This window comes from Electrophorus electricus, chromosome 7 (genome assembly GCF_013358815.1).
Source record: "Electrophorus electricus isolate fEleEle1 chromosome 7, fEleEle1.pri, whole genome shotgun sequence".
NCBI classification, from domain to species: Eukaryota; Metazoa; Chordata; class Actinopteri; order Gymnotiformes; family Gymnotidae; genus Electrophorus; species Electrophorus electricus.
Genome location: NC_049541.1, coordinates 6,331,027 through 6,354,112, shown reverse-complemented (window position 1 = coordinate 6,354,112; position 23,086 = coordinate 6,331,027). Strand labels below are relative to the sequence as shown.

Below are 23,086 nucleotides of genomic sequence, written 5' to 3'. Positions count from 1 at the left end.
AGGCAGAACGATTGTGGGGCTTCTCCCTGGTCCTAATGCTGCTCATTCACCTCGGAGGAGTCCTCTTTGTTACTTTGTAAGAAGCTGTTGATTAAATATAAGAGAAAAATCTTTAAATATGTAAATATGCACAAAACAACACCTAATGATAAAACAAGTTTTAAAAGTTTGAAAGGGGAACATTTCCGATAATATAGCTTGTTTTCTTTGCTCTGCTCACAAACAATTATCACCAATGCAGAAATGCATCTAAACGTCCTTAGGTCTTGAACAATATTATCACATCAACTACGAGTACATTATCTGAGAATATTACATTTGATGTCAGTTGACTAAAACCTTTTAACCTGTAGTTCTCTTTCCTGAGATCATCCTTTAACACACACCCCTTTCAAAATTGCCGTTCCAGGTGGTGGGTTATGCTTGTCTTGCTAGCTGTAGAAAGGGGTAGTTTGTTGGAACACCTGAGACATCTAACATCTGTCACAAACCACGTTTATTCCCATGCTTTTTAGAGTACAAGCAAAAAGTTCGTTTTCCTACTTGATTTTAATTTAGAAAACCTTTGGATATCTTCAACTCACTTTAACTTTGTATTACATAGATTATTATCAGAGACCGGATGCAGCAATTTTTAGAATTTTAGAATGTTTATAAAGCGCTCAACAGCAAGCTCCATGAATATGTTGATGCCGTGACGCTTTCTCCCGCCGAAGACGTAATGATGTCATTACGTCAGCTCAAAGTATCAAGACGAAGGGAAGCCTCGAGATGGAGGCCATGGGTGATTTAAAGCAAATATTGACAATCTAGATACAGGTTGGGGACATTTCTTATTGTATTTTCGTAAAGAGAATACAAACGTCTCCACGAGGAAGAGTCGTGAATTAAATATAGCTATATAGACTCAGTCAGCACTGGATATTTTGGGTGAGTTCTCAAGAATTGACGAGAAGCAACATGACTTGACCGGGCGCCATTTAAATTCGTTGTGTAAGAGGAAAACAAATACCAGAAAACATTTTTGATGCGTCATTTAACTTCTTTTGGCAACAAATAAACTAGTGCTTGTACTAACGTTCACTGTAGTCTTCTGATAATAGGATTTGCTAGCCTTAGGTCTAGAAACCTATGTTAGCAAGCTAGCTAGCTAGCTCACCACCATTGTGTGGAGAATGGGTTACTCGCTAGCTACTTCAATTCAGCCAGCTAGCTCGCTTAGCCTACGTTACATTTAGGTTGCTATCTTCACCACGTTTTGTTTTGGGACTTTTTTTGTATTTACGTGACGTTTGAAAACCCAGTATTAAACAATAAAATAATGCACGCATTAAACCGTTCAATAGTTTAATGCTAGTCAAAAGGTCAATAAAACATTTATCGTTAGCTAGCATGCCCGGTCTCCTACAACCGTTGCTATGCGGATAGGTTAGGTTAACCAAGTTAACCTAATGAGTTTCGCTCCGCCTCAAAAACTTCCCATTTTAGCCATTAAATCTAGCCTTCTGTGCAGATTATACCAGATAGCTAGCTGAAGTCCATTCAAATGAATATTATTTTTATATTACCTCGGGTTTAGTCGGTAGCTATACCGAACTTGGCTAACTAGCTTTAGATAGCTAACGCTAACGTTAGCTAAAATTCGTTCGAGTAGCTGTCAGGCTACGCTAACCTAGCGTTAGCTAAGTAAAACAATTAATCTAGCTAGCTAACCAGTCAGTCGACGCAGTTAAAGTAACCCAAAAATCAGGTAGCGATAACTGTTTGTTATATCGAACATCCACAATGTCTGGTATATTGCATAGTTACAACCTGCAACATTTAGCTACTTATCGGCATTAGCTAGCAAGTAAGCAAAAACTAGCTAGATAGCTATTAGTTTACACCCCCACTTTATGCAATAAAATATCGTAACAGTAACGACGAACCTAGGTGAATCTGTGCAATTTGAATACAGCACTTAACATTGCATAACTTGGTTGGGATAAGATGCAAATCGTTTTGCCTGGTAGGTTGTTGCTGAATGCATCCACAAGCCCATATATATATATATACACATTGCTGTCCATCTTTTATTTTTTCAAGAAAATTGTATTCCTTTTGAAAAGTTCGACACTTGTGTGCAGTACCAAATGATTTAAAATTAATAGGGGTAGTCATCTGCAACATAACAAACTTTCTTCTTTGTGATGGTGTGATTAATTTATAAACATCGTCACTAAGGATTCAGATGTTGCAAGTAGTCGAATTAAAGCATTTGCTAGTGTTTTAAAGAAAGATTAATTGCTCCTCTCAGCTGTTAATATTTAAAATATGTAATATATACAACAAAACATATTTTAAGTCACACATCTTTATCTGAACATACAACTATTTAGCTGTTAGGCCTACATTTTAGACAGGTTCTAAAGCTGTGAATTTGTCAATTTAAATGTCGGAAAAAAAACCTGCAGTAAAGTTCCCCTCTTCAATAATCATCACAGATACAAACTGGTGCTATATAAAATGTATTTACTCTTTAAGTGCACTTACACCTATAGAATTTTCCCACTGTCCATTGAGGCTGGCTTGATGCATGCAGGATTATTTGTGCTATGCTTTCCAGTAAGCAATATCTCAAAATAAAGTTACTGCGTATCCTTTATTTTCTCCTTTTTTATGCCTAAAAGAAATGAAATGCCACATTAAACTTGCCAGTTAATGGCAGAACAAGGTGTACCTATTTGATCATCCTTGTAATGCCTTTACAACAGCAGCAGAACATTCATTGTTATAAGTTGATTGTTTTCATTGTATTCTATGCAGTAGATTGAGCATAGAGGTGCTTGTTCTGTATCTGGAATTTAAAAACTACATTGTGAGCTTCTTTGGCTGTGAACATTTGCTGGCCTACACTGTCAGGGTGCAGCAAATGTTTGGTGTCCTCCAGAAATAACATCCCTCATCATACAGTGATAACAGAAGCCATGCATTTAATTTCTGAGGCTAAAATGTATTTATTTCCTGAAGGTGATTAATAAGACAAAGATAGTTTTGGTGACTTTTTCTTTTTCCTTCAGGAAAAAAAAAAACTTTCATCATTTCTTTAAAAAAAAAAAAAAATCCAGAACTAACCTATTGTGAGTATTGTTTATGTGAATTTTCTTGCCTAATACCTACAATCAGGGCAAGCTGTGTTTTTTTCCCTGCTTGCTTACTTATTGTACAGAAGTATTTTCCTTTCCTTTCACTAAGATTATAATCTGATTTCTTATCAAAAATTGCTCATCATGTCGTGTCTTCATTCCACATAGATTCTTGACATGTCCAAAAAATAGGTTTTACACTCTTTACCAACTAGTCCACTATATAATTGTTTTATAAATAAATATCACCAGTTGCTGTTTATGCATGTCCTTGTGGAAGGTTTTATTGTGGGGGGGGGGGGGGGGGGCACCAGATTTTTGGCATTTGGATTTTTAAGGTGATTAGATGTATATGATTGAACAAAGTGTTGCACAATTCTAATCTAAGTTCATCAGATCCTGCAGTGGTACTTGATCCCAGTGTATGGTTCTCCATGGTTTAAACCCCTATCCCAGCTCACATTCCTAACTGGTTTTGCCCTGCTCTGTGAGCTCAGCCAGATGTATTATGAAACAACAGTGTGCTGAGGGTCCTCAGGAACAGGTTGCTTACTGTATAATGTCTGTCTGTCTAGGCAAACATCAGCTTTTATGCAGATTTACACATCATGCACACTACCATGTGTGACAAGGAGTTCTCAAAAGCCTGTAATATAAAAAAAGGCAGTTATATTAATGTTATTTCTTATTAGCATTAGAGAATATTGCATTTAAAGGCAAAGAGGTATTCCACTAACAAATGTATACCAATTTCTATAGGTCTGCTTACCAAGTGTATTACTGTTTAAATGCTACAGTTTGTTACTTAACACATTAAAATGATATAATAATGCTGCCATTGTGGCTGTAGCCTATATAATAATTAACTTTGCCTAGCCTAATTGGAATAGGCTCATTTGAGTACACAAAGGATGGCACAAAGTAAGGGAATGTACATATAGTAACATTAGCATACTATCATCACAGCCGTGAAATTTGCTGCTGGGATTCAGTTGTGAAAACTTGCTCTGACTCATATAATTATGACCATTCAGGGAAAGCACTGCCATGTGTTGAAGTTTTAAGTAGAAGTGGCTGTGATTATTTTTTTTCTTATGCACTAAAGCCACTAAATACATTAAAGTGTTCTGTTCAGTTTTTGAAAGATGTGTTGACCAGTGACTTAACATTTATTTGTACCAAAGCTGAATTTCCAGTCAGGTGTGTGAATAGTATTTGTATAGAAGAGTATGTCAGTGTCTAAGTACATTTCCATATGTTGCAATATGAGTGAGTTTTCCCTTGATCCAGCTTTGAAATCCGAAATCTGGGTACTCAGAGCAGGATTCTCCTTGCCTATGAGCACATGTTTAATAACTTCAGTAATTTTTTTTTATCACGAACTGGCATTTGTTTGTTGGGGAGATTGCAGTCTTTGGGTTAAAGCCTTTATTTCTTTGTGCTCTATGCTATAGCAGCTGGGGTTGGAATTTGCTCCCATGTGAAATTTGGCACTGCTGTGCTGCCAGCATGTTTCATCCAGGGTTTCCAGAAAAGTGGAGCCCTTAGTTACAGGTTTGGGAATTTTGGTGATGGCTTAGCAGAAACATGCATGGCTGTACATATTAATAATTAGCATTAAAATGCTGTTGTAAATCATTGTACTTTTAATAATGCAAGAACTTTTTTTTTTTTTTTTCTTGTCATGGTTAAAGGCCTCAGAAGCTTTAGCAGTATTTTGAGTGAAGTCACTATGCCACTACTGAGTGACTAACTATAATACTTATTAGGTTCTGTGTACCTTAACTGCGACAGCCCTGCTGTTCAATTAATGCACGTGTGGTACAAGATATCAAATAATATGCAAAACCGAATTGTAGTGGGTTAAATGTAAGCAGTGCCTTAAAAGGGTTTGAATGTTTATTAAAGGAACAACTCAGGAGCAATAGAGCAGTAATAAAGGTACTTTGTTATAACTGAAACTGAACTGTTCTTAATATTTCCTCTTTTCTAATGGTTCTCATCCACCTTTGAAGGCTTTGTTGAGTTGAATCAGTGTCTTAGGTGTGCTGAGACTTGAAGCACTGCAACGCACTGTATCCCTGTGTGTGATTGAACTAGTAAAATCTAGCCTGTTTGAATAGCTGCAGAAAAATGTGAAATATAACTGACCATGCACATAGGTGAAGCATAACTGACCATGAGTGTCCCTAAATATACTATATTAAAGGTCAGTATTACAGTGTATTGGCAGGAAATCACTGCGGGTTATAAGTAAACTGAACTAGGGACAACAGCAGTTAATCCATCTGCCTTTGTCCCACAGGCTTGGCTGAACAGTCACCATGGCGACAGACATCGGCTCTCCACCCCGATTCTTTCACATGCCCCGGTTCCAGCACCAGGCACCACGGCAGCTCTTCTACAAGAGGCCTGATTTCGCTCAGCAGCAGGCCATGCAACAGCTCACCTTTGATGGCAAACGCATGAGAAAAGCTGTGAATCGCAAGACCATCGACTATAACCCCTCAGTTATCAGATACCTCGAGGTACTGTGAAGAAGTGCAGTGATTTTAATGACCACCTGTATAAGTACAAAATGTTGGTTATCCCCAGTTGATTTATGTATTTTCACACAGAATCGGCTGTGGCAGCGAGATCACCGAGATTTTCGTGCCATCCAGCCAGATGCAGCTTGCTTTAATGATGTGAGTGGTACCTTTTATTTGAAGTGACTTTAGGCTTTTGCATTTCCTATCACCCACTGCCGTGATGTAGTTTGTCCAGAGTTTGAATACATTTTATCTGTTCCTTCCTTACCAATACTGTCCCTGTCTCTTTAGCTTGTTCCTCCTGTGGGTATGCTAAATAACCCCATGAATGCAGTCACCACCAAGTTTGTCAGGACATCCACAAATAAAGTCAAATGTCCCGTGTTTGTTGTACGGGTAAGTTTCTTTTGCTACCAAGTTCATAACTTGTATCAATTACTGTTTTTATTTGCTGTGTGCATTTTGAATGAGCTGAAAATTACACTACCAAAGAGAGGTCAAAATCTTTCAATTAGTCTGGATCCAAAAATAGACTGAAGGATACTAATCATTTTACTTTGGTACTTAAGATTGAGTTTTGAACCTTGACGGAGTTTCACATCTAATCAAAACAAGCTAGTTTGCTGGCATTTGTAATATTCAAGCACTCAGTTGCATAACACCTTAGTGCTGCATTTGACAGTTGTTCCTGAAATACCTTGATTGAGGTTGCTGCTCCTGTTTTTGGTGGCTAAGATGCAGTAAAAAAAAAATGTTGGTCACATGCTCTGACAGCTTGTCCAACGTTCTTGTCAGAAATTATCTTGTTGATATTGGAGTGACTTTCAAAACAGCCACAGGGTCCTTAATGACCTTAGGCTAAATAGTGTTTGAAAGGAATAGACCTTTTTGTTTTCCTATTGTGTGTGAATCTAGTTAAGATTTTTTTTAATGTATTTCCAATCATTTTTCTGCTTCTCTCTGTGATAGTTACTGCAGGTTTTCACTTAACACAATAATAAGTTTAGGTTTGTCTACAGTTCTTTTGCTTTCTATTAGTAAACTTAACACTACTTATTGAGGTATGTTCTCATCTGACCTTTCATGTTCTTCCTTTTTTATGTAGTGGACTCCTGAAGGCAGGCGACTTGTAACAGGTGCCTCCAGTGGGGAATTTACTTTGTGGAATGGCCTCACCTTCAACTTTGAGACAATTTTACAGGTAAAGACATTAAAAAAAAAAAGCAAAAACAAATACAGCATATTAGCTAACAAGAATTTATAGGGCAACATTCCCTTTGTCATATTTTTTCTGACCTCTTCTCCTTTACTAGGCTCATGACAGCCCTGTTAGGGCAATGACCTGGTCTCACAACGACATGTGGATGTTAACTGCTGACCACGGCGGCTACGTCAAGTATTGGCAGTCCAACATGAACAACGTCAAGATGTTCCAGGCCCACAAGGAGGCGATTAGAGAGGCCAGGTCTATACCCAATCTACCATTTTCTGTAGTTAACCCCAGCCTGTTACTGCGCCTGCACTGTCAGGGCCCTGTCTATAGGGGCCTCCCTTCAGTGTTCTCAGTTCTTATATACTTCTCCCTGTGCTGCTCAATGTTGATGTCTTTGATTATTGACACATGTATGTGTGTGCTGTTGCAACACTGCATTGATTTGTCACCTGTGGCTTGAGTTATGTATCCTGGTTTTTTCTATACATGGTTTTTTTTACTATGTACAGAAAAGGTATATTTTCATATTTTTTTAAATAAAGTATTCACATTTTTGTATATTCTAAGATTATTATAAACACAGTGTAGCCTGACAGAGAGACACACAGGGACAGTGTTTTTAGGAGGGTTGTTTGGACCCTCTCTTCTGAGGAGGATGGATGCTTGTCTTTGCACAGATGCACTGGTGGCTCACTTCCACTCATATGGTTCATTTCACATTAATACATTAATGGGGAAACTTGTACCCCATGGCTATTGGAATCTGCCATGCTCAAGATGACCTTTACTTAGCTTTGAATAAAGATTACTCGCTTTAAATAAAGTTTGCAAGAATAAAGTTTATTAGAATAAAGCTTAAAAAAGTTCCTCTAAATAATACAGCTGTCATCTGGAATCCAGTGGACGTGGCCCATCACATCCATTGAAAGCTCACACCGCAGTGACATCCAGAGCGACGTTCTGTTTTCGCCACATGGTGCGGTACACAGATGATTGAATAAAGTTGGTCTTTTTTTTTCTACCCCTCTACCACCCCACCCCCCCTCACTCTTGGGTAACAATTGGAATGAGCTTCACATTTGAAACCAACGTGATGACCATTTCATGACCTCAGATCTTCATGTATGGCTACAGCTGATGTTAAAGGGATAGATTTTCTTTTATTTTTTCCTTCCCATTCATGTGCTTTCAAACCTTGACGGGTTGGTAGTCATTAAGAAAAAATGGCTTTTGAGTATTTCTAGTGTAGGATTTTTAAAAGTTTTTTTTTTTTAATGTTTCTTATTAATTTGCTGAAAGACACTGATCTGCATATTCATGTAGAAATAATGGCGTAGCAGTATACGTTTGGAGATGCACTTGCAATGCATAGTTGTGTAGAGAGAATTAAATCCTGCCTACTGGTTGGGCATTGTTGTGAACTGTCTTGAGGGTTCTCTGGCAGAGATGGTAAGAGAAGAATATTTATGCACATTGCTAGTGTATAACTGGATGAAGAAGAGCCAGAAAGAACGTCAGGCCTTGATTTCACACCCACACTATGCTGTTAGCTATATATCTGGATATATATATATATAAAATTGGTTGTCCAGAGGAGGTTTGTTTTTGTTTGTTTGTTTGTTTTTATTTTAATATATGTAATATGTGGACTGACACATTGCACACCCAGACTTTGAATTTAAAACCTCTGCTTCCTTAGTCTCATTGTCATATACACAGGATTGGACTGAATCACACTAAATTTTGGTGCTAGAACAGTGATAAAGATTGAGGTCATAGCGTTTTGATAGAGTGAGCTGTTAAGGTGAAGTAGAAGGCTTATGTGAGCAAGACGACTCAAAGGCTTTCCCAGATTATCGGGGTCTCTCAATCCCATAAAGAGCTGCTTTGTTATCCTTCATTATTGATTCTTTCCCTGCTGTGTCTTCAGTTTCTCTCCTACGGATAATAAATTTGCCACTTGCTCTGATGATGGAACTGTACGCATCTGGGACTTTCTCCGCTGCCATGAGGAAAGAATTCTAAGAGGTATGTTTATGACGGACTTGAAGACACAAACACCTCATGCCAGAAAACAGGCAACACACTAAATTAGATGTGACATCTGGGTTTACAAACACACCACACTGCTCACTCCTTTTTGTTATGGGCTTTCTGTATCTGAATGTTAGTTCACCTGTTTTCATATTAGAATTTTGTCTGTACAAAAAGAAATTAGATCCCTCAATTAAAAGTTTATGCGTGCTCTCTGAGAAATGTAGATTTACCCCTGTCTGCTTTCATTGTTGCAATTTCATGCATCAGGATTTTCCTAAAATCTGGACATTGCCATGTTTTGGTAATCTTTGGTTTATGTTTGACTTTTAATCCGGTATTTGTCTGCTCTTCTTGTCTTGTATTCCTGTGTTGTCAGCTTCATTCATTTTCTTCAGTAGACTTAAGGCTTAATGACTCATCTTTAGCATACTTCTGAACTCAGTGGTGTGTAGTCTGGTTAGTTAATTGTGATCTCAGCTTTGTTGACAATAATTGCATCATATTTCAAAACCCATTCCAGGTGATTGATAGTCTGACACTATTTATATATGAAGGAATGAAGGATCTGGGTTGAGAATGGGTAATAAATTAAGTGAGTAGTATAACCAATTAGACCATTCTGTTAATTATTCAGTTAACCAAATATTTTGAAATTTTCCAAAGTTAAACAACCACTTTGATGTTGAGTTAAAATGTTTTTTTCCTTTAAAAATACTCAAAATGTCCCAAGGTGCTAAAATATCTGTATCCTGCATCTTAAAGCAGTTTTAGATGATCAAATAATGTTTTACTAACAGGAGGCATAGTATTGCATCATATTGAAAGTACAAATCATAGCAACACTTGCTGTTTTGAGGTGATTTGTGTTCTTTATACATATTTCATAAAGCTGCAACTGTGTTTTTAAAGTTACAGTGCAACCTTTGTATGGAGTCATATTCATGCTAAACCTAGAGGGTACAAATAATATATGTTTTACCATTTTGTGGGATTAAATATCCTACAGACGAGCATAAATGTGTAACTTGTCAGCACCGAATTATGCGCATTTATCATGTCATACTCAAACTGTCTTTTTTCATTCTCTTTTTTTTCCTCCTCGATTTGATCACTGTCTTCATGTGACGAGGACTTTTCGTTTGGCTCCTTTTTCCACAAATTGACAGTTTGGAGGCGGGCTCATGGACGAGTCCGTCACCAAATGCTGATGGCTCCTGGTTTTGTGACTGACAGCACACTATGAAAAGCCTTTTCTAAAAGATTGCAGATGACAAGGAATGTAGAGTTAGCTAGCTAGGCTCAGAGCAAAATTTGGCTCAATCTAATTTACAGTAATTTAATAGTCAAGCTTAACACCTTTTTATGAGCAAACATTTACTGATTCCTGATGCTCTTTTTCCTGTTTCTCCCAATTAAACTAGACACAGTTACAGAATGCATCGAGGCAAATGCAGAATATATATTTCTATAGGTGCTACTAGCTGTTAGTTTAAAGATTACTATTAAGACAGATTAACTAGCTATATTATGAAGTGAGTGGATTTTGGCAATAAACAAGGGTCTAACCCAAATTGTTTGCAAAAAGACGACTAGTGGCAAATGTCCTTTAACAGTTTGTTAGTTATTTCTTTGCTGATCCACTTAATGTTGGCTCTTTAGCGTACGATAGTAAACTAACACTTTGTAATGTTAATGTTACCAACATGACACTAAAAGCCACCATTTTTCGGCACTAAAACCTGTAACTGTGTGCATAATACCGTGGAGATAGCTCAATATCTCCTGATGTGAACCTATTGTAAATTAATTCCCCAAATTGCATTACATTTGTATGATTATGCACTATAGCAGAGGCTAGCTAACTAACCTAGCAAACTATAATGTTCAAATAAGCACTTAAAACTTCAAGACAAAAATCTAATTGGCAAGTGGGCAGCGGGAATCGGTACACGCTTTAGTGTTAATCATTATTATATCAACCTGAATTTTGCTTCTAATCTATCCAACTCACCTGTCTACATTCCTTGTATTCTGCCATCTTCTGGAGAAGGCTTTTTGTAGTGTACTGTCAGTCACAAAACCTAGAGCAATCAGCCAATAACTTGCACTGACACCAAAACCCATACGCCCACCCTGAAACTGTCAAAGCCATTCCTGAGCCTGCCCCCAAGGTGTCAAAACCGATGTACTTGTAAAGGAAATGTATTTGTCATGTGAGGACAACAATCAAATCTAGAAGGAAAAAATAAAATCACGAATGATGAGACAGTTCGGATTTGACATTCTAATAAATAAGCACAAAATTCTTACTTCTGACCTAGCAAGTTTCACAATTACACTCAGGAGTGGGATATTTACACATGCGAAATGGTCAAACATTTTTCACCCTATTTTTTGCACTTAAACTGTTAAAGCGTGCATTATAAATTTCACCCTGTTTTTTGTGGCCTCTATTTTTGGCATGGATATGATGCCATACCTTTGTCCATTATAGGAAAGAACTGCTATTGTGCAAAAAAAAAAAAAAAAAAAAAGGTTCCTTACCGCCAGTGCTTTACAATGCACATTACATTTTGATTTGATACTTTATTGTGTTTTAGAATGTCCCACACTGTTGATAAATGTGAATTATGCAAGCAATACACTATATATTGTTGCATACAAAATTGCAATGTATAACATTTGTAAATACAAAACAAAGGTGTTATGAAATGTGGGCTTACAACTAATAAGATGTTTGTTTAAGGACACCTGGCATGTAGATGAACTGTCTCAATCAAACAGACTTTGTGTGTCATATAAAAACGTATTTAATTGGAAGTGCTAGCGTAGACTAGCTATTTCGAAAAAAGCCCAGTATAAACCCAAGTTGCTTCCTAACCTCTTGGGTTTCCCTGAATTAAATACAAAATAAAATATATAGTCATATGTACAAACAAATCTTGTGTTGAAATAGCGCAGGAATTTCTCTCTTTGTTCAAATTCATAAAATTACTTGGAAAATGAATGTAGAATATCTGATCTTGTCCATTGTTTTACTAGTTTTTCTGGCTCAAGTCAATTGAATCTTCTAGCACATTTAGTATAGCAGCATGAGTATTGGGAAGAAAAACATCATCTGATGTGGCCCAGTCCAATTTTTAAAAAAAATTAATAAAAAATAGCGTTACAAATAAAAAATAATAGCTAAACAAAATCTATTTGTTTTTAAATCGCATGTATAGTCTGCAGGGAAATTTCTTTCTAAAGTGCTTGGAGAGTGCAATACCGTTATTGCCCACTAGTATAAGTGACCAACCTAAGAAGCTAGCAATAGCTAGGCTGCCAATGTCAAATTGTTATTTTTCATGTTGAAGGCATAAATAGATATGTTGTTTGGTTCTTTTGGTAATTGTGTGCCAGGCTAACACTGTGAAGCACAACAAAATTGAGATTGCAAGGATCGGGACATTTTCTGACTGGGATAACCTTTATCTTTCTGAAAGAAGCTTGTGCATGCCAATTTTGTGAAACTTAAATAGCAGTTTTATTTTAATGGCAAAAATAAGTAACTAATAGTGTTAATTAAACTTGAAACCATTTCATCTGTTTTATTCTTGTTTTTAAATCGGGAATAAATTGATTAGTAAGGCATCATTATTTATAAAGGGCACACAGTGTCTTCAGTGTAAAGCTCCATGCTAACCGTACCTCTGCTGTAATTTTTTTTATTCCTTTGAACAAATCCTCAACCCAACTGATTCATGTAGGTTGGTGCAAAACATTGTGAGGTAAAAAAATGAAACCCTTCTTAAGTTATACTAATCTATACTGTATTTAGTAAGTAAAAAAGAAGCTATGTTGACCAACTTTCGGCTACTAAAAATCACACCTAATGAGGCTACTTAATGAACATTTCAGCCAAGTTGCAAAACTTAACAAAGCTCAACATACGAGTGCCACTCTACTCGTTACTCATTGTGTTGGATGTATTATAGTCATGGCATTAGTGCATTTAGGACCAACAAACCCTACGCGATGGCCAGACAAAGATCATTCTATATTGTTATGCTAGCCTGCTAGAGTCCAATTTTGATATGTAAACAGTAGAATGTTTTTTGCATTAGTGAGCTTTTTTTTTTTTTTTTTTTTTTTTTGCATTATGTAGGGTTTGTTTAGGTCAGTTTACTATAAGAAAGTAAAAGTTGATTGACTCCAAACGTGCTGCAAACATAACATGTCCCAACCAAAAGTTACTAAGGCACCACTAGCGCCCTCTTGTGGAACATTTCTGATAAATGTGAGTTAAAATACAGGTCCATAAGTATCACATGTTTTTGTCTGGGTATACATACCTATAATGATGTAAATACATTAGTCACTACTAATCATTACATTAAGTTACATTGAGTAGCATGACAGACTTAATTGACTTTAATTCTACTTTGGACTGGGAGTCTGAATCAGTTTTGGAAGTTGTTGGAAGTCTATAGCACACAGTTTTCCATTGAAAAGTATTTTAGTATATTAAGAGTGTGTTGAACTGTGTTTTGATTTATGTTGCTTCATCAGTTGCCATTGCAAGTTTGGGCTGGATAATAGAGAGCATTAGTCTGAAATGTGCATTTTTTTTTCAGTTGCATTCATTGATAATCATGATCTTCCACAATCTGGATCGAAATAAGATTTATCCTGACTCATCTGGGAGTACAAGGAATGTTCCATATGCACTTGTATTCATACATTGGCATCAAAAAACTAAATAAACCTGCATTTTCCAGATTAAAATAAATTAGTGTGAACAAGTACAGATGTTTAAAAGGAAAAAAGCATCACAAATCTATAGGGTGGAAATCCTTTATTTATTTTTATTTTTTTTTACTTTACATATCACATGGGTGAGCTTCGCAGTCAAAAAAAAATAAACACGTGAACTTTGAAATACATGAAAGAAAACCTGTTTTTGCTGTGTCTTTGGGTAACTTAATTACTATGCCCTGCACCTATAAACTACATTTGCCACATTTTATACCTGTTTATCTTCTGTCCATTTTTGTATGTTTCCATTGGTCTTATCTTGAATTTAAACCTCAGTACTATGTCATTGTCCTGAAATACAACCATGGGACGGCCACATTTTTATGTGCATGATGATACCAACAAAAGGTTCAAGTAATTACTTAGTATTTAATAATTATTAGTAATTACATCAGACCTCTGGCATTTCTGCTAATGTATACATGCAAGCTAGTTGTTGTTGCCATGTCTTCTTTTAACCTCAATTCTGCTTCCAACCCATCACTGGGAGCAACATTAGTCAGGCAGAACAGACCAATTCATTGGGAGACTGGCTCATTACCGAACAAGGCAAAGGCATAGCCTTCAAGCTTGCTGTCCTGAACTCCCTTTCCATGTGGTACTTTCTATGTGATAAACTTGAATTCACTGTCAGCTAAATATAAATTGTACTTCTGAATTTGGTATCCATGTGCTTTGACGTGACACATTCAGTACTGCTGGGGCCAGAGAACTCTTTACTAAGCAGCACTACGACGTCACACCCTTTATGCATCTAATTATGATCAGTGCAGCTATTTACATCAACATGCATAACAGAAAAGAATAACAAACCACGATCATAAAGCAGCAGCATGTCAAAGTGTTTCATACTTAATGCATGGTAATTAAATAAATATAAATGTTCAGCCATAATTCACCCAATATGCAGTGCATATGTTCTCTATGCAAAAATAATTAATTGAATAAATAAGTTATGATTTATTTTGTGATGGCTGGGTATAGAACGTTTCTTCTTTTATAGCAGGGGTTTACATTTAAACATCAGTGATATAGGAGATTGTCAGAAGTGGTTATAATTATAATAATGATGATAAAAATGGTTGATGCATGATGCAAATGATTCAAGAGCTACATTCATAATGTTATTGTTTGATAATATAAAGAAGTTCCATAGATATTACATTTACAGATATTACATATCTCACATTTACCTTTAAGAGGGAAAAAAAAATGCTATATATAATTTGTGTGTGTGTGTGTATATATATGTGTGTATATATATATATATATATATATATATATATATATATATATATGTATATGTGTGTGTGTGTATATATATATATGTATATATGTGTGTGTGTGTGTGTGTATATATACACACACACACACATTATATAAGTTTGCATGCGTGTGTATGTATGTAGGTGTGTATACATATATATTATGTGTGTGTATATACACACCTGTGTGTGCAGTTTTGTTTTTTTTTTCAGTTGTTATGCAACTTCAATAATTCACCATTCAGACAATTCTTTTATATTAGTGTAGATTGGGTACTTCATGCTCATTTGAGTGGTGCAAGTAGCTCCAGTAAAATACCCTGCTTTAACTATTAGTGGTGGTATGCTAGGAATGACTAGACAAATCTCTTGCATAGACAAGAAGTCATGTACAGTAAGGCACGCTAAGAGTGTCTCGGAAGTAGTTTGGGAAATTGACAAATCACTCAGATATGCTGCTTTTTCTCAGTTTAACAATGGAATGATGTGTGAAGCAACAGTACAATTCTTGAAAACTATAGGTACGGTATGTGTTTTTGTTTTTGTCTTTTGTTTTCAGCATAGGTTTACTGCAGCAACTGCAAAACAATATGATGGATTTTAATTTTTAGGTTAAAAGCTAAGAGTCTGTATTGCCCCCGCTCAGTTCCCAAAACTAATTTGTTCCATTTTCCAGTTGTCCACAATGCTGAAAGTTAGTAGACTGTCTTTTGAGTATCTTTTCCTCTTTGTCATTGACACTGGTCATGTTTTGTCTCACACACACTTGCAAAGAACAGTGCATCATTTTCAGGGTGCATTCAGTGTCACTGGCACAAAGGGTTTATCCCTTATTCTGTGAAAAACTTTAAAGCTGACATTGCACAGCCTAGAATATATTGACTACTTCTATTACTAAAATATTTTAAGTTTGATTATATGAGACAGTGAATCAGTCATCAAGATCCTTAATGAAACTGCTCACTTTGTACTGCTTGTTGCTGTTCAGGCCACGGAGCTGATGTGAAATGTGTTGATTGGCATCCCACCAAAGGCTTGGTGGTGTCCGGTAGCAAGGACAGCCAGCAGCCTATCAAGTTCTGGGACCCAAAGACAGGCCAGAGTCTGGCAACACTGTAAGTTTGTTTTTGTCCCCTGGAGTGTTTAAGGAGTTAAATTACAAGCCTGGGAGGGAGTTTGATGGGCTGGAGAGAGGAAAAAGCTGACCTGTACACAGAGCAGTGTTTTTATTTTATTAGAGGTTGTAAATTACTAAGAATGTTTTTATACAAGAATCAAATTTCTTGTATTAGCCAATAAGAGATAGCTAAGAAATATATTGTTAAGATGTAAGGGTGATGAACTAGGAACAATATAATTAAACTAATGAGCAGATGACAATGAAACTAAAGTGATCTTTTCAGTCCTTCACCAAAGTTTCTTACTTCCCTTTCTTACACGTCTCAGGCATGCCCATAAAAACACAGTCATGGAGGTGAAGTGGAATCTCAATGGCAACTGGCTGCTGACAGCATCACGTGACCATTTGTGCAAATTGTTTGACATCCGTAACCTGAAGGAAGAGCTGCAGGTGTTCAGAGGTCATAAGAAGGAAGCTACAGGTATAACGCCAAATGTGAATGCTGTTACTAACATCGTGTGTGCGTGTGTGCATTTGTGTTAACTGACATTGTTCTTGGTTGCAGCTGTTGCCTGGCACCCTGTCCATGAGGGCCTTTTTGCAAGTGGAGGTTCTGATGGGTCTCTTCTGTTCTGGCATGCAGGGTGGGCACTGTTTACACACATCTACAATCACCTGCATGTGTAATGGTCAAAGTCTAAATTGAACAAAAATACAGAAAAATGTACTTTTGCTACGTTAGTTAAGGTTGCTTATTTTTAGTACAGTTCATGATCAAAATTGTCGTTTGTTTCAAAGTAGGAGATATCTGAGTTTGAGTCAGTAATTGCACTGTAAATGTATAAAACTTTTTGTTGTTAGGGTGGAGAAGGAGGTGGGTGGTATGGAGATGGCTCATGAGGGCATGATCTGGAGCTTAGCTTGGCACCCTCTTGGCCATATCTTGTGCTCAGGGTCCAATGACCACACAAGGTATGTATTTGTGTGCCAAGTGTTTTATACACATAGATATGTTTTCAGACAGCGATGTCATTTAAAATGATGCAATCATACCATGTTTAAGCTATACTGATGAGATCAATCTATGTTTATTGCCATCTTCAGCAAATTTTGGACCAGGAACCGACCAGGTGACAAAATGCGTGATCGATACAACCTGAACCTTCTGCCAGGAATGTCAGAGGATGGGGTGGAGTATGGTGAGTGATGAGTGAGGATCTCACCTGCACTCTGGACAGAAAACACAGTGTTTCTTATACAGCACTAAGTTCCATGATGTGTCTCCAGATGACATGGAGCCCAACAGTGTTGCGGCCATTCCTGGCATGGGGATCCCGGAGCAACTGAAAGCAGCCATGGAGCAGGAGCAAACCAGTGAGGACTATTCACTGACAGCCTAACACTTATTTAAAAAAAAAAAAAAAGCCTTGACAACCTGTTTTAAATGGCTTGATTGCTACAGTAAAATCATGATATTAAATGGAAGTATTGAAGTACTAGAGCCTGTGGGTGAAAAGCTGCACTTCCAGGGTGCTTATTGAGAGTATTTTGACAGAACATTGTATGCAGCGTTGTGCCAAATCCCTTTTAAAATCCTTATGATCCTCTTTCTTATGGATTTTGTTACATGCCTTTTGATTTAGTTGTAGTCAGAAATGGAACCACCCCACGGGTCATTTTATCATAATTATGGCAGCACGAGGGGTAGGTTTAGTTAGAAGACTATCTGGTGCTGGTTAAATTGATCCTTCTGTACACTTTGAGAGTCCTTCCTTCAAGGAAGGGGTGGCTAATATGTGGACTCCGTAAACAGTAGGTAAAGACGCGGCACCAGAGGCAGAGATGAGCATTCCAGGCCTTGACTGGGGAATGGATGAGGTCATGCAAAAAGAGCAGAAGAAACCTCCAACCAAGAAGGTTCCCTATGCAAAACCAATTCCTGCACAGTTCCAACAGGTACGTCTGACTCAGCAGTGTTTGTGGTAAGACTTTTGACTTACAAACTGATGATTATTTTTGTGCTGGCCTGGCCTTTGAGCTTTTTACCTGAGCAAGCTATGGTGATGCAGCGGCTGTGAGGTGTGACATCTGCAACATTATTTTTTTTAGGCCTGGGCGGAGAATAAGGTGCCAACAATGGCTCCTGGAGAGATACCCACAGAGGGCAAGGATGAAAAGAAAGTGGACGGCAAGAAGAAAACCCAGGCAGAGATTGAGCAAGAGATGGCTGCACTGCAGTACACAAATCCCATGCTGCTGGAAGTGAGTGAACACTTGCACACGTGCAATTCCACATTCTCCCTACTCTCATCCTCAGCCATCATTTCATTTTACAGAGGCAGGACACAAGCTAAACAAGTGCTGGATTATGGTCATTGTCTTGTCTGTTTCTGTCAGTAATGAGTGCTTTTGTTTCAATTTTTCTGTAGCAACTGAAGATTGAGCGAATGGCTCAGCTTCAAGAGCAGGGCCTGCCACCTCCTGGTGGTCAGCCAGGAGCCATGCCACCCTTTCCTGGGCAGGGTGGCCCAATGGCCCCACCTCCACAAGGTTTTCCTCAGTCCATGCCACCCCAGCAAATGCCCCACAACATGCCTCCTATGGGTGGAATGCCTGGTCCATTCATGCCTCCTGGCCAAATGGGACCTCCAGGCCCTCCTCCTCACCAGGGCCCTCCTCCCCAGGGCATGATGGGACCCCCAGATCTTCATGGACCGCCACGCCACCCTGGTTCTCATAGGAACATAGGTCCCCAAGGCCCCCATGGCATGCCGCCAGGACCCAGGAGTATGCAAGGGCCTCCTGGAGGGATGCCCACAGGACCTGCTGGGCCAGCAGGCGGCATGATGGGACCGCCACCTCGGGGCCAAGGGCCACCACAGGGAGGCATGATGCATCAAGACATGCGGGGCCCTGCACCCCACAGCAGCATGATGGGCCCTCAGGGACCCATGCCAGGAGGTATGATGGGGCCTCCACCCAGAACTCATGGCAGTATCGCAGGCATGGGGAACATGCATGGAATGGGGCCCCTTCCAGGAGGAATGCACGGACCTCCAAACAATATGCAGGGACCCCCAGGCAACATGCAGGGACCTCCTCCATACATGCAGCAGGGCAAGCTGCCCCACATGGGTGATGGAAACAGAGGGCAGTTCAGCCAGGTGATGTAGGAGCAAGAGGACCTTTTTGAATCATGCTTAAACATAGCACACCTTGTCACTTCAGAGACTTTTTTGGTGAGCCCACTTAGAAAACTAAAAATCCTAATCCGAATCTCCTTTCTGCCTTCTAGGGCCAGAATTCTGGCCCCCAGTCAATGATGCATGCTATGGGACAGCAAGGACCCAGTGGCAAAGGTACAGCCATGTGAACACATTTATTTATTAATTTTGTCATAAATAAATGTGATCAACGAAGGATAGACCACCAGATGAAAATGAAAGAACTTAAATGTGTGACTTAGATATGGAATCTATTCTTATAAAAATTATATAAATTATTGTTAATCTTGTATATTGAGGAACAGATGATCTAGGAAAGAGAGATTTATGACTTGTCTGTCTCATACTTGGGTTTCTGGTTGATTGAGAAGATGGGCCTCGTGGGCTTCCCAACCACCATATGGGACCACTGCCTGATCGTCAGGGCCCTGGGGGTCCAGGTGGACCAGGCCAGGGCTCAGACGGCGGGGGTCAGTATTGGGGGGACGATGGAGGCTACCAGGAGGGCTGGAGAAGGGGTCCTGGGGGACCAGTGCAGGAGTACCACGGGGATCCCCGGAGTCACAGAGGAAGCTCTGTAGGGCAATGGGAAAACCAGGAGCGGTTCCCGCCCCATGATGGGGAATATGGTGGACTTGACAGGTGCACATCAAACACTAGAATGTTTTTTAGTACTTCTGTGTGATGGATGTGATTGCTTTTAGTTTCTTTCAGCTAAGATCTTTTCAGTTTCTTGAAGACATTATAAGTTAGCAAAAATCCTCATGTGGCAAGAGATTGGGCCCAATTGCTGAATTACAGGTTTTCCTTTAAGGTACGACGGATACGAGGGGGAGGAGTTTGATCAGAGACAGAGGCGAGCTCCACATGCAGATGACTCGTAAGTACAACAACTACATCATACCAGACAGCCAGGCTGTTTTACAGTGGTGAGTGTATCAGCACAGATATGCAAAGCTGGGCAGCAGAACACTAAAAACATTGTATGCTAGGACTCCTAAGTGGCACCTATTGCTTTTTCTTCATGGACTCTCTAGTTCAGTCATTCATGGCGGTGTATCCAAAAGACCAAATTTGTTGGGTTGGGAAGACTATTCTATTAATCAGAGCAATTCTAGCTAATCATGGGTGTCTGCTGATGAGAACTTTTGGCACTTTCCTTTGAGTGCCTTCAGATTCTCTGTGGTGTACCGTGGGTAGCATCTCTAGGAGAATTAGTGATTTGGCTTCATGTGTTTCAAAGGCAGCATGTGCTGCCCATACCCTCCCAGTTTGTAGCTGTCATATGATAGGAGAGCTAGCTAGCTAGCTGCTGTGAAGGAATTGGCATAACACCTGAAGTTGGGAGAAAAATGGGGTATAAACAAAATAAATGCCTCCGCTATACTGAATTGTGGCTTAGGATTGATAACATATTGTTTGTAGTTACAGGAGAGGTGGTCCAAGTGGGCGTGGAGGTAGAGGGGGTTTCCAAGATGAGTATGGAGGAGACGAGAGCTTCGACTCTCAGGATGAAATGGGTCAAGGCTGGGGAGGTGGAGGCCGAGGAAGGCCACGTGGAGGTCCACCACGGGGAGGTCAGTCTCACTCGTGTCATCCTTCTAATGCTATACACCCAAAATCCATCTGGTCAGCATGAGGTGCCATGTTTGAACATGTCATCTTCTCTTAGGTGGTGTAGGAAGAAAGGGGCTTCTGCCAACTCCCGATGACTATCCACCTCACTATGAAGGAGGACGGAACCAAGAGAGTTGGGAGGGAGGCCGAGACTCAGGTAGAAACATATCAAAAAAGGTGGCAGGTGGGGTGGGTGGGATGATGTTTTTGTGGTAGTGTAGATGGATAGTGTCCTGGGATAATAACTGAATGTTGCATCCTTTTCTCAGTCCCAATCTCAAAACAAGGGTACCCTTCTCCAGTGCAGGAGAGCTGAAGTCCAGCACAACTTGTTGATTTCCCTGTTCATCACACACACAAAATGTATTACTTAATAGAGGAGCTTAGTCACACGCATTTGAGTGGGGAGATCACCAAATTGTGCTGTACACAACCAGTTATATATCCCACCTTTAACCAGTAAGGAAATGACTCTAGCTTGTAATTTGTCATTGTTGCATTTCATTTACCCAAGCTCATCTGTGCTAACGCTAAGCGCACACCTGCAGGTCATGAAGGTTATCGGGACAACCCACGAGGAGAGCACAGCATGCATGATAGTCCATCTCCAGCCAGCAGGGAGCGCTCCTCTTCTCTGCAGGGTATGGACATGGCTTCATTGCCACCTCGCAAACGTCCGTGGCATGATGGCCCCGGTACTGGAGACATGGACTCACCGGGTGGTGGACCTGATGACAGAGGGGCAGGTGAGCAGAACAGTTTAGCTCCCTCACTCAACCCCCTAACCCCCCTGTATTTATGGTATGCCTTGATATTATAGACACTAGGAGACTAACTTTATGAAAGACTTATTAATAAAAAATATGCAATTCTGAATGTGTAACATTTCATACTTTAAATAATGACTGCCTGGTCTCTCTTTCCTTTTCTCTTCCTAGGCCGGCCTTCACCTCGAGAGGAGGGTGGTTACGGCCCTCCGTCCAGGGGAGGTAGAGGTGGTTGGGGTCGTGGTGGACCCCCTAACACAGGTGGTGCAGGTGCCAACACTGGTCCAACGACCAGGCGTGGAGCTGCCCGTGGTGCACTGAGAGGGGGCCGTGGACGGTAGAAGTTAAATCCACATTCCCCTCAGGACAGTAGGTGGCACTGTGGAATACATGGAGGACATAGACCTAAACAGCTAAATGCAGCTGTTCCATGAGTTCTGCTTTCTCAGTGGATTTTGGTAAATGTCTTTGCCCACAACTACATGGACCTTACAGCCCTTTCCAATTTGCCCCGAGGTGCCTGTGACTCCACCTCTTGGTGCTGACTGGTTGCGTAGACAATAATGGGATTATATAATTGGTTGAGGCCTGTGAGTTCTGATTTCACCTTTTTTCAGCCGTTATTGCTCAAGCTGACTGGATGGATCCAATCTTGGACACTTCACATGCATCACTGATAAGAGACTAGTTCACACCAGTGACTCATGGTGTTCTTTTCCTTTGGGGACTCTCAAACAATCTTCTCCCAAAATGCCCCTCCTGTGTAAAATGGAGCCAAACTCTCATCTGACTCAACAACTTCCACTGGACTCCTGTGGGCTCAAAGTTTTGAGGTTGTAAGGGGGGGAAAAAGCACTATGTGCACTACTGTCCTTAACTTAAGGACTACCTTAACCTCAACTCCTGTCTCCCAGTCCAGCAAATGATATAAAGGAACACGGGACTTTTTAAAGTTTCTTCCTCTAAGTGCTCAGTTCCTCCTGTTTGATTTAATTTTATGTAAAATAATGGAGAAGCTCATTCTGTAACATTACCAGGCAGCTCCTGAGTCCTGAGGCTGCCGACTTTGTTTCAACATGTACAGTTTGTCAGAAGGTTATTGTATTGTTTTGTCCGTTTTTTTGTATGAGACTACAATAGAAGTTGTGCAAGATTTATATCAAATCATCAGTTTTGTCATTTTTTTGGTTTCACACATTTCTACCAGTGTGTTTCAGCAGAAGTTGAAAAGTTTACATTACTATTTTGCCAATACCTGAAAAGTTTCATGATTAATAAAATTATCCTTTAGTTGCTGCTATTAGATCCATATTAAATAATTCGCCCAAAATAATAAACTGTCATCTAATTTAGTTGCCTTATAATACACAATTTTATCCGTGGTCAAACA

At 39.3% G+C, this 23,086-nt stretch overlaps 1 protein-coding gene across 2 annotated transcripts; it reads left to right on the top strand.

Moving 5' to 3' along the window:
- The first annotated feature begins 745 nt into the window (after positions 1–745).
- wdr33 (WD repeat domain 33) lies at positions 746–22,859 on the top strand. 2 transcript variants are annotated; one of them, XM_027029828.2, is made up of 23 exons: positions 746–930; positions 5,431–5,653; positions 5,744–5,812; positions 5,948–6,052; positions 6,762–6,857; positions 6,970–7,121; positions 8,800–8,897; positions 15,957–16,083; positions 16,415–16,569; positions 16,654–16,732; positions 16,950–17,060; positions 17,193–17,287; positions 17,376–17,462; positions 17,902–18,044; positions 18,198–18,350; positions 18,518–19,252; positions 19,384–19,447; positions 19,684–19,954; positions 20,127–20,192; positions 20,738–20,889; positions 20,985–21,086; positions 21,478–21,675; positions 21,868–22,859. In XM_027029828.2, the coding sequence occupies exons 2-23, from the start codon at positions 5,450–5,452 to the stop codon at positions 22,035–22,037; spliced, it is 3,432 nt and encodes a 1,143-aa protein (XP_026885629.1). In that variant the 5' UTR covers positions 746–930; positions 5,431–5,449; the 3' UTR covers positions 22,038–22,859. The 2 variants fall into 2 exon arrangements, with proteins under 2 accessions (XP_026885629.1, XP_035383728.1); XM_035527835.1 differs by lacking the exons at positions 15,957–16,083; positions 16,415–16,569; positions 16,654–16,732; ... (11 more) ...; positions 21,478–21,675; positions 21,868–22,859 and adding an exon at positions 13,523–14,840.
- Positions 22,860–23,086: the final 227 nt, after the last annotated feature.

Bases quoted from the DNA above. Each gene is read 5' to 3' on its own strand.
- wdr33 (XM_027029828.2), top strand. From the start codon at position 5,450: ATGGCGACAGACATCGGCTCTCCACCCCGATTCTTTCACATGCCCCGG. The intron at 6,858-6,969 runs GTAAAGACATTA...CTCCTTTACTAG, and splicing joins ACTTTGAGACAATTTTACAG to GCTCATGACAGCCCTGTTAG. The intron at 18,045-18,197 runs GTACGTCTGACT...TATTTTTTTTAG, and splicing joins TTCCTGCACAGTTCCAACAG to GCCTGGGCGGAGAATAAGGT.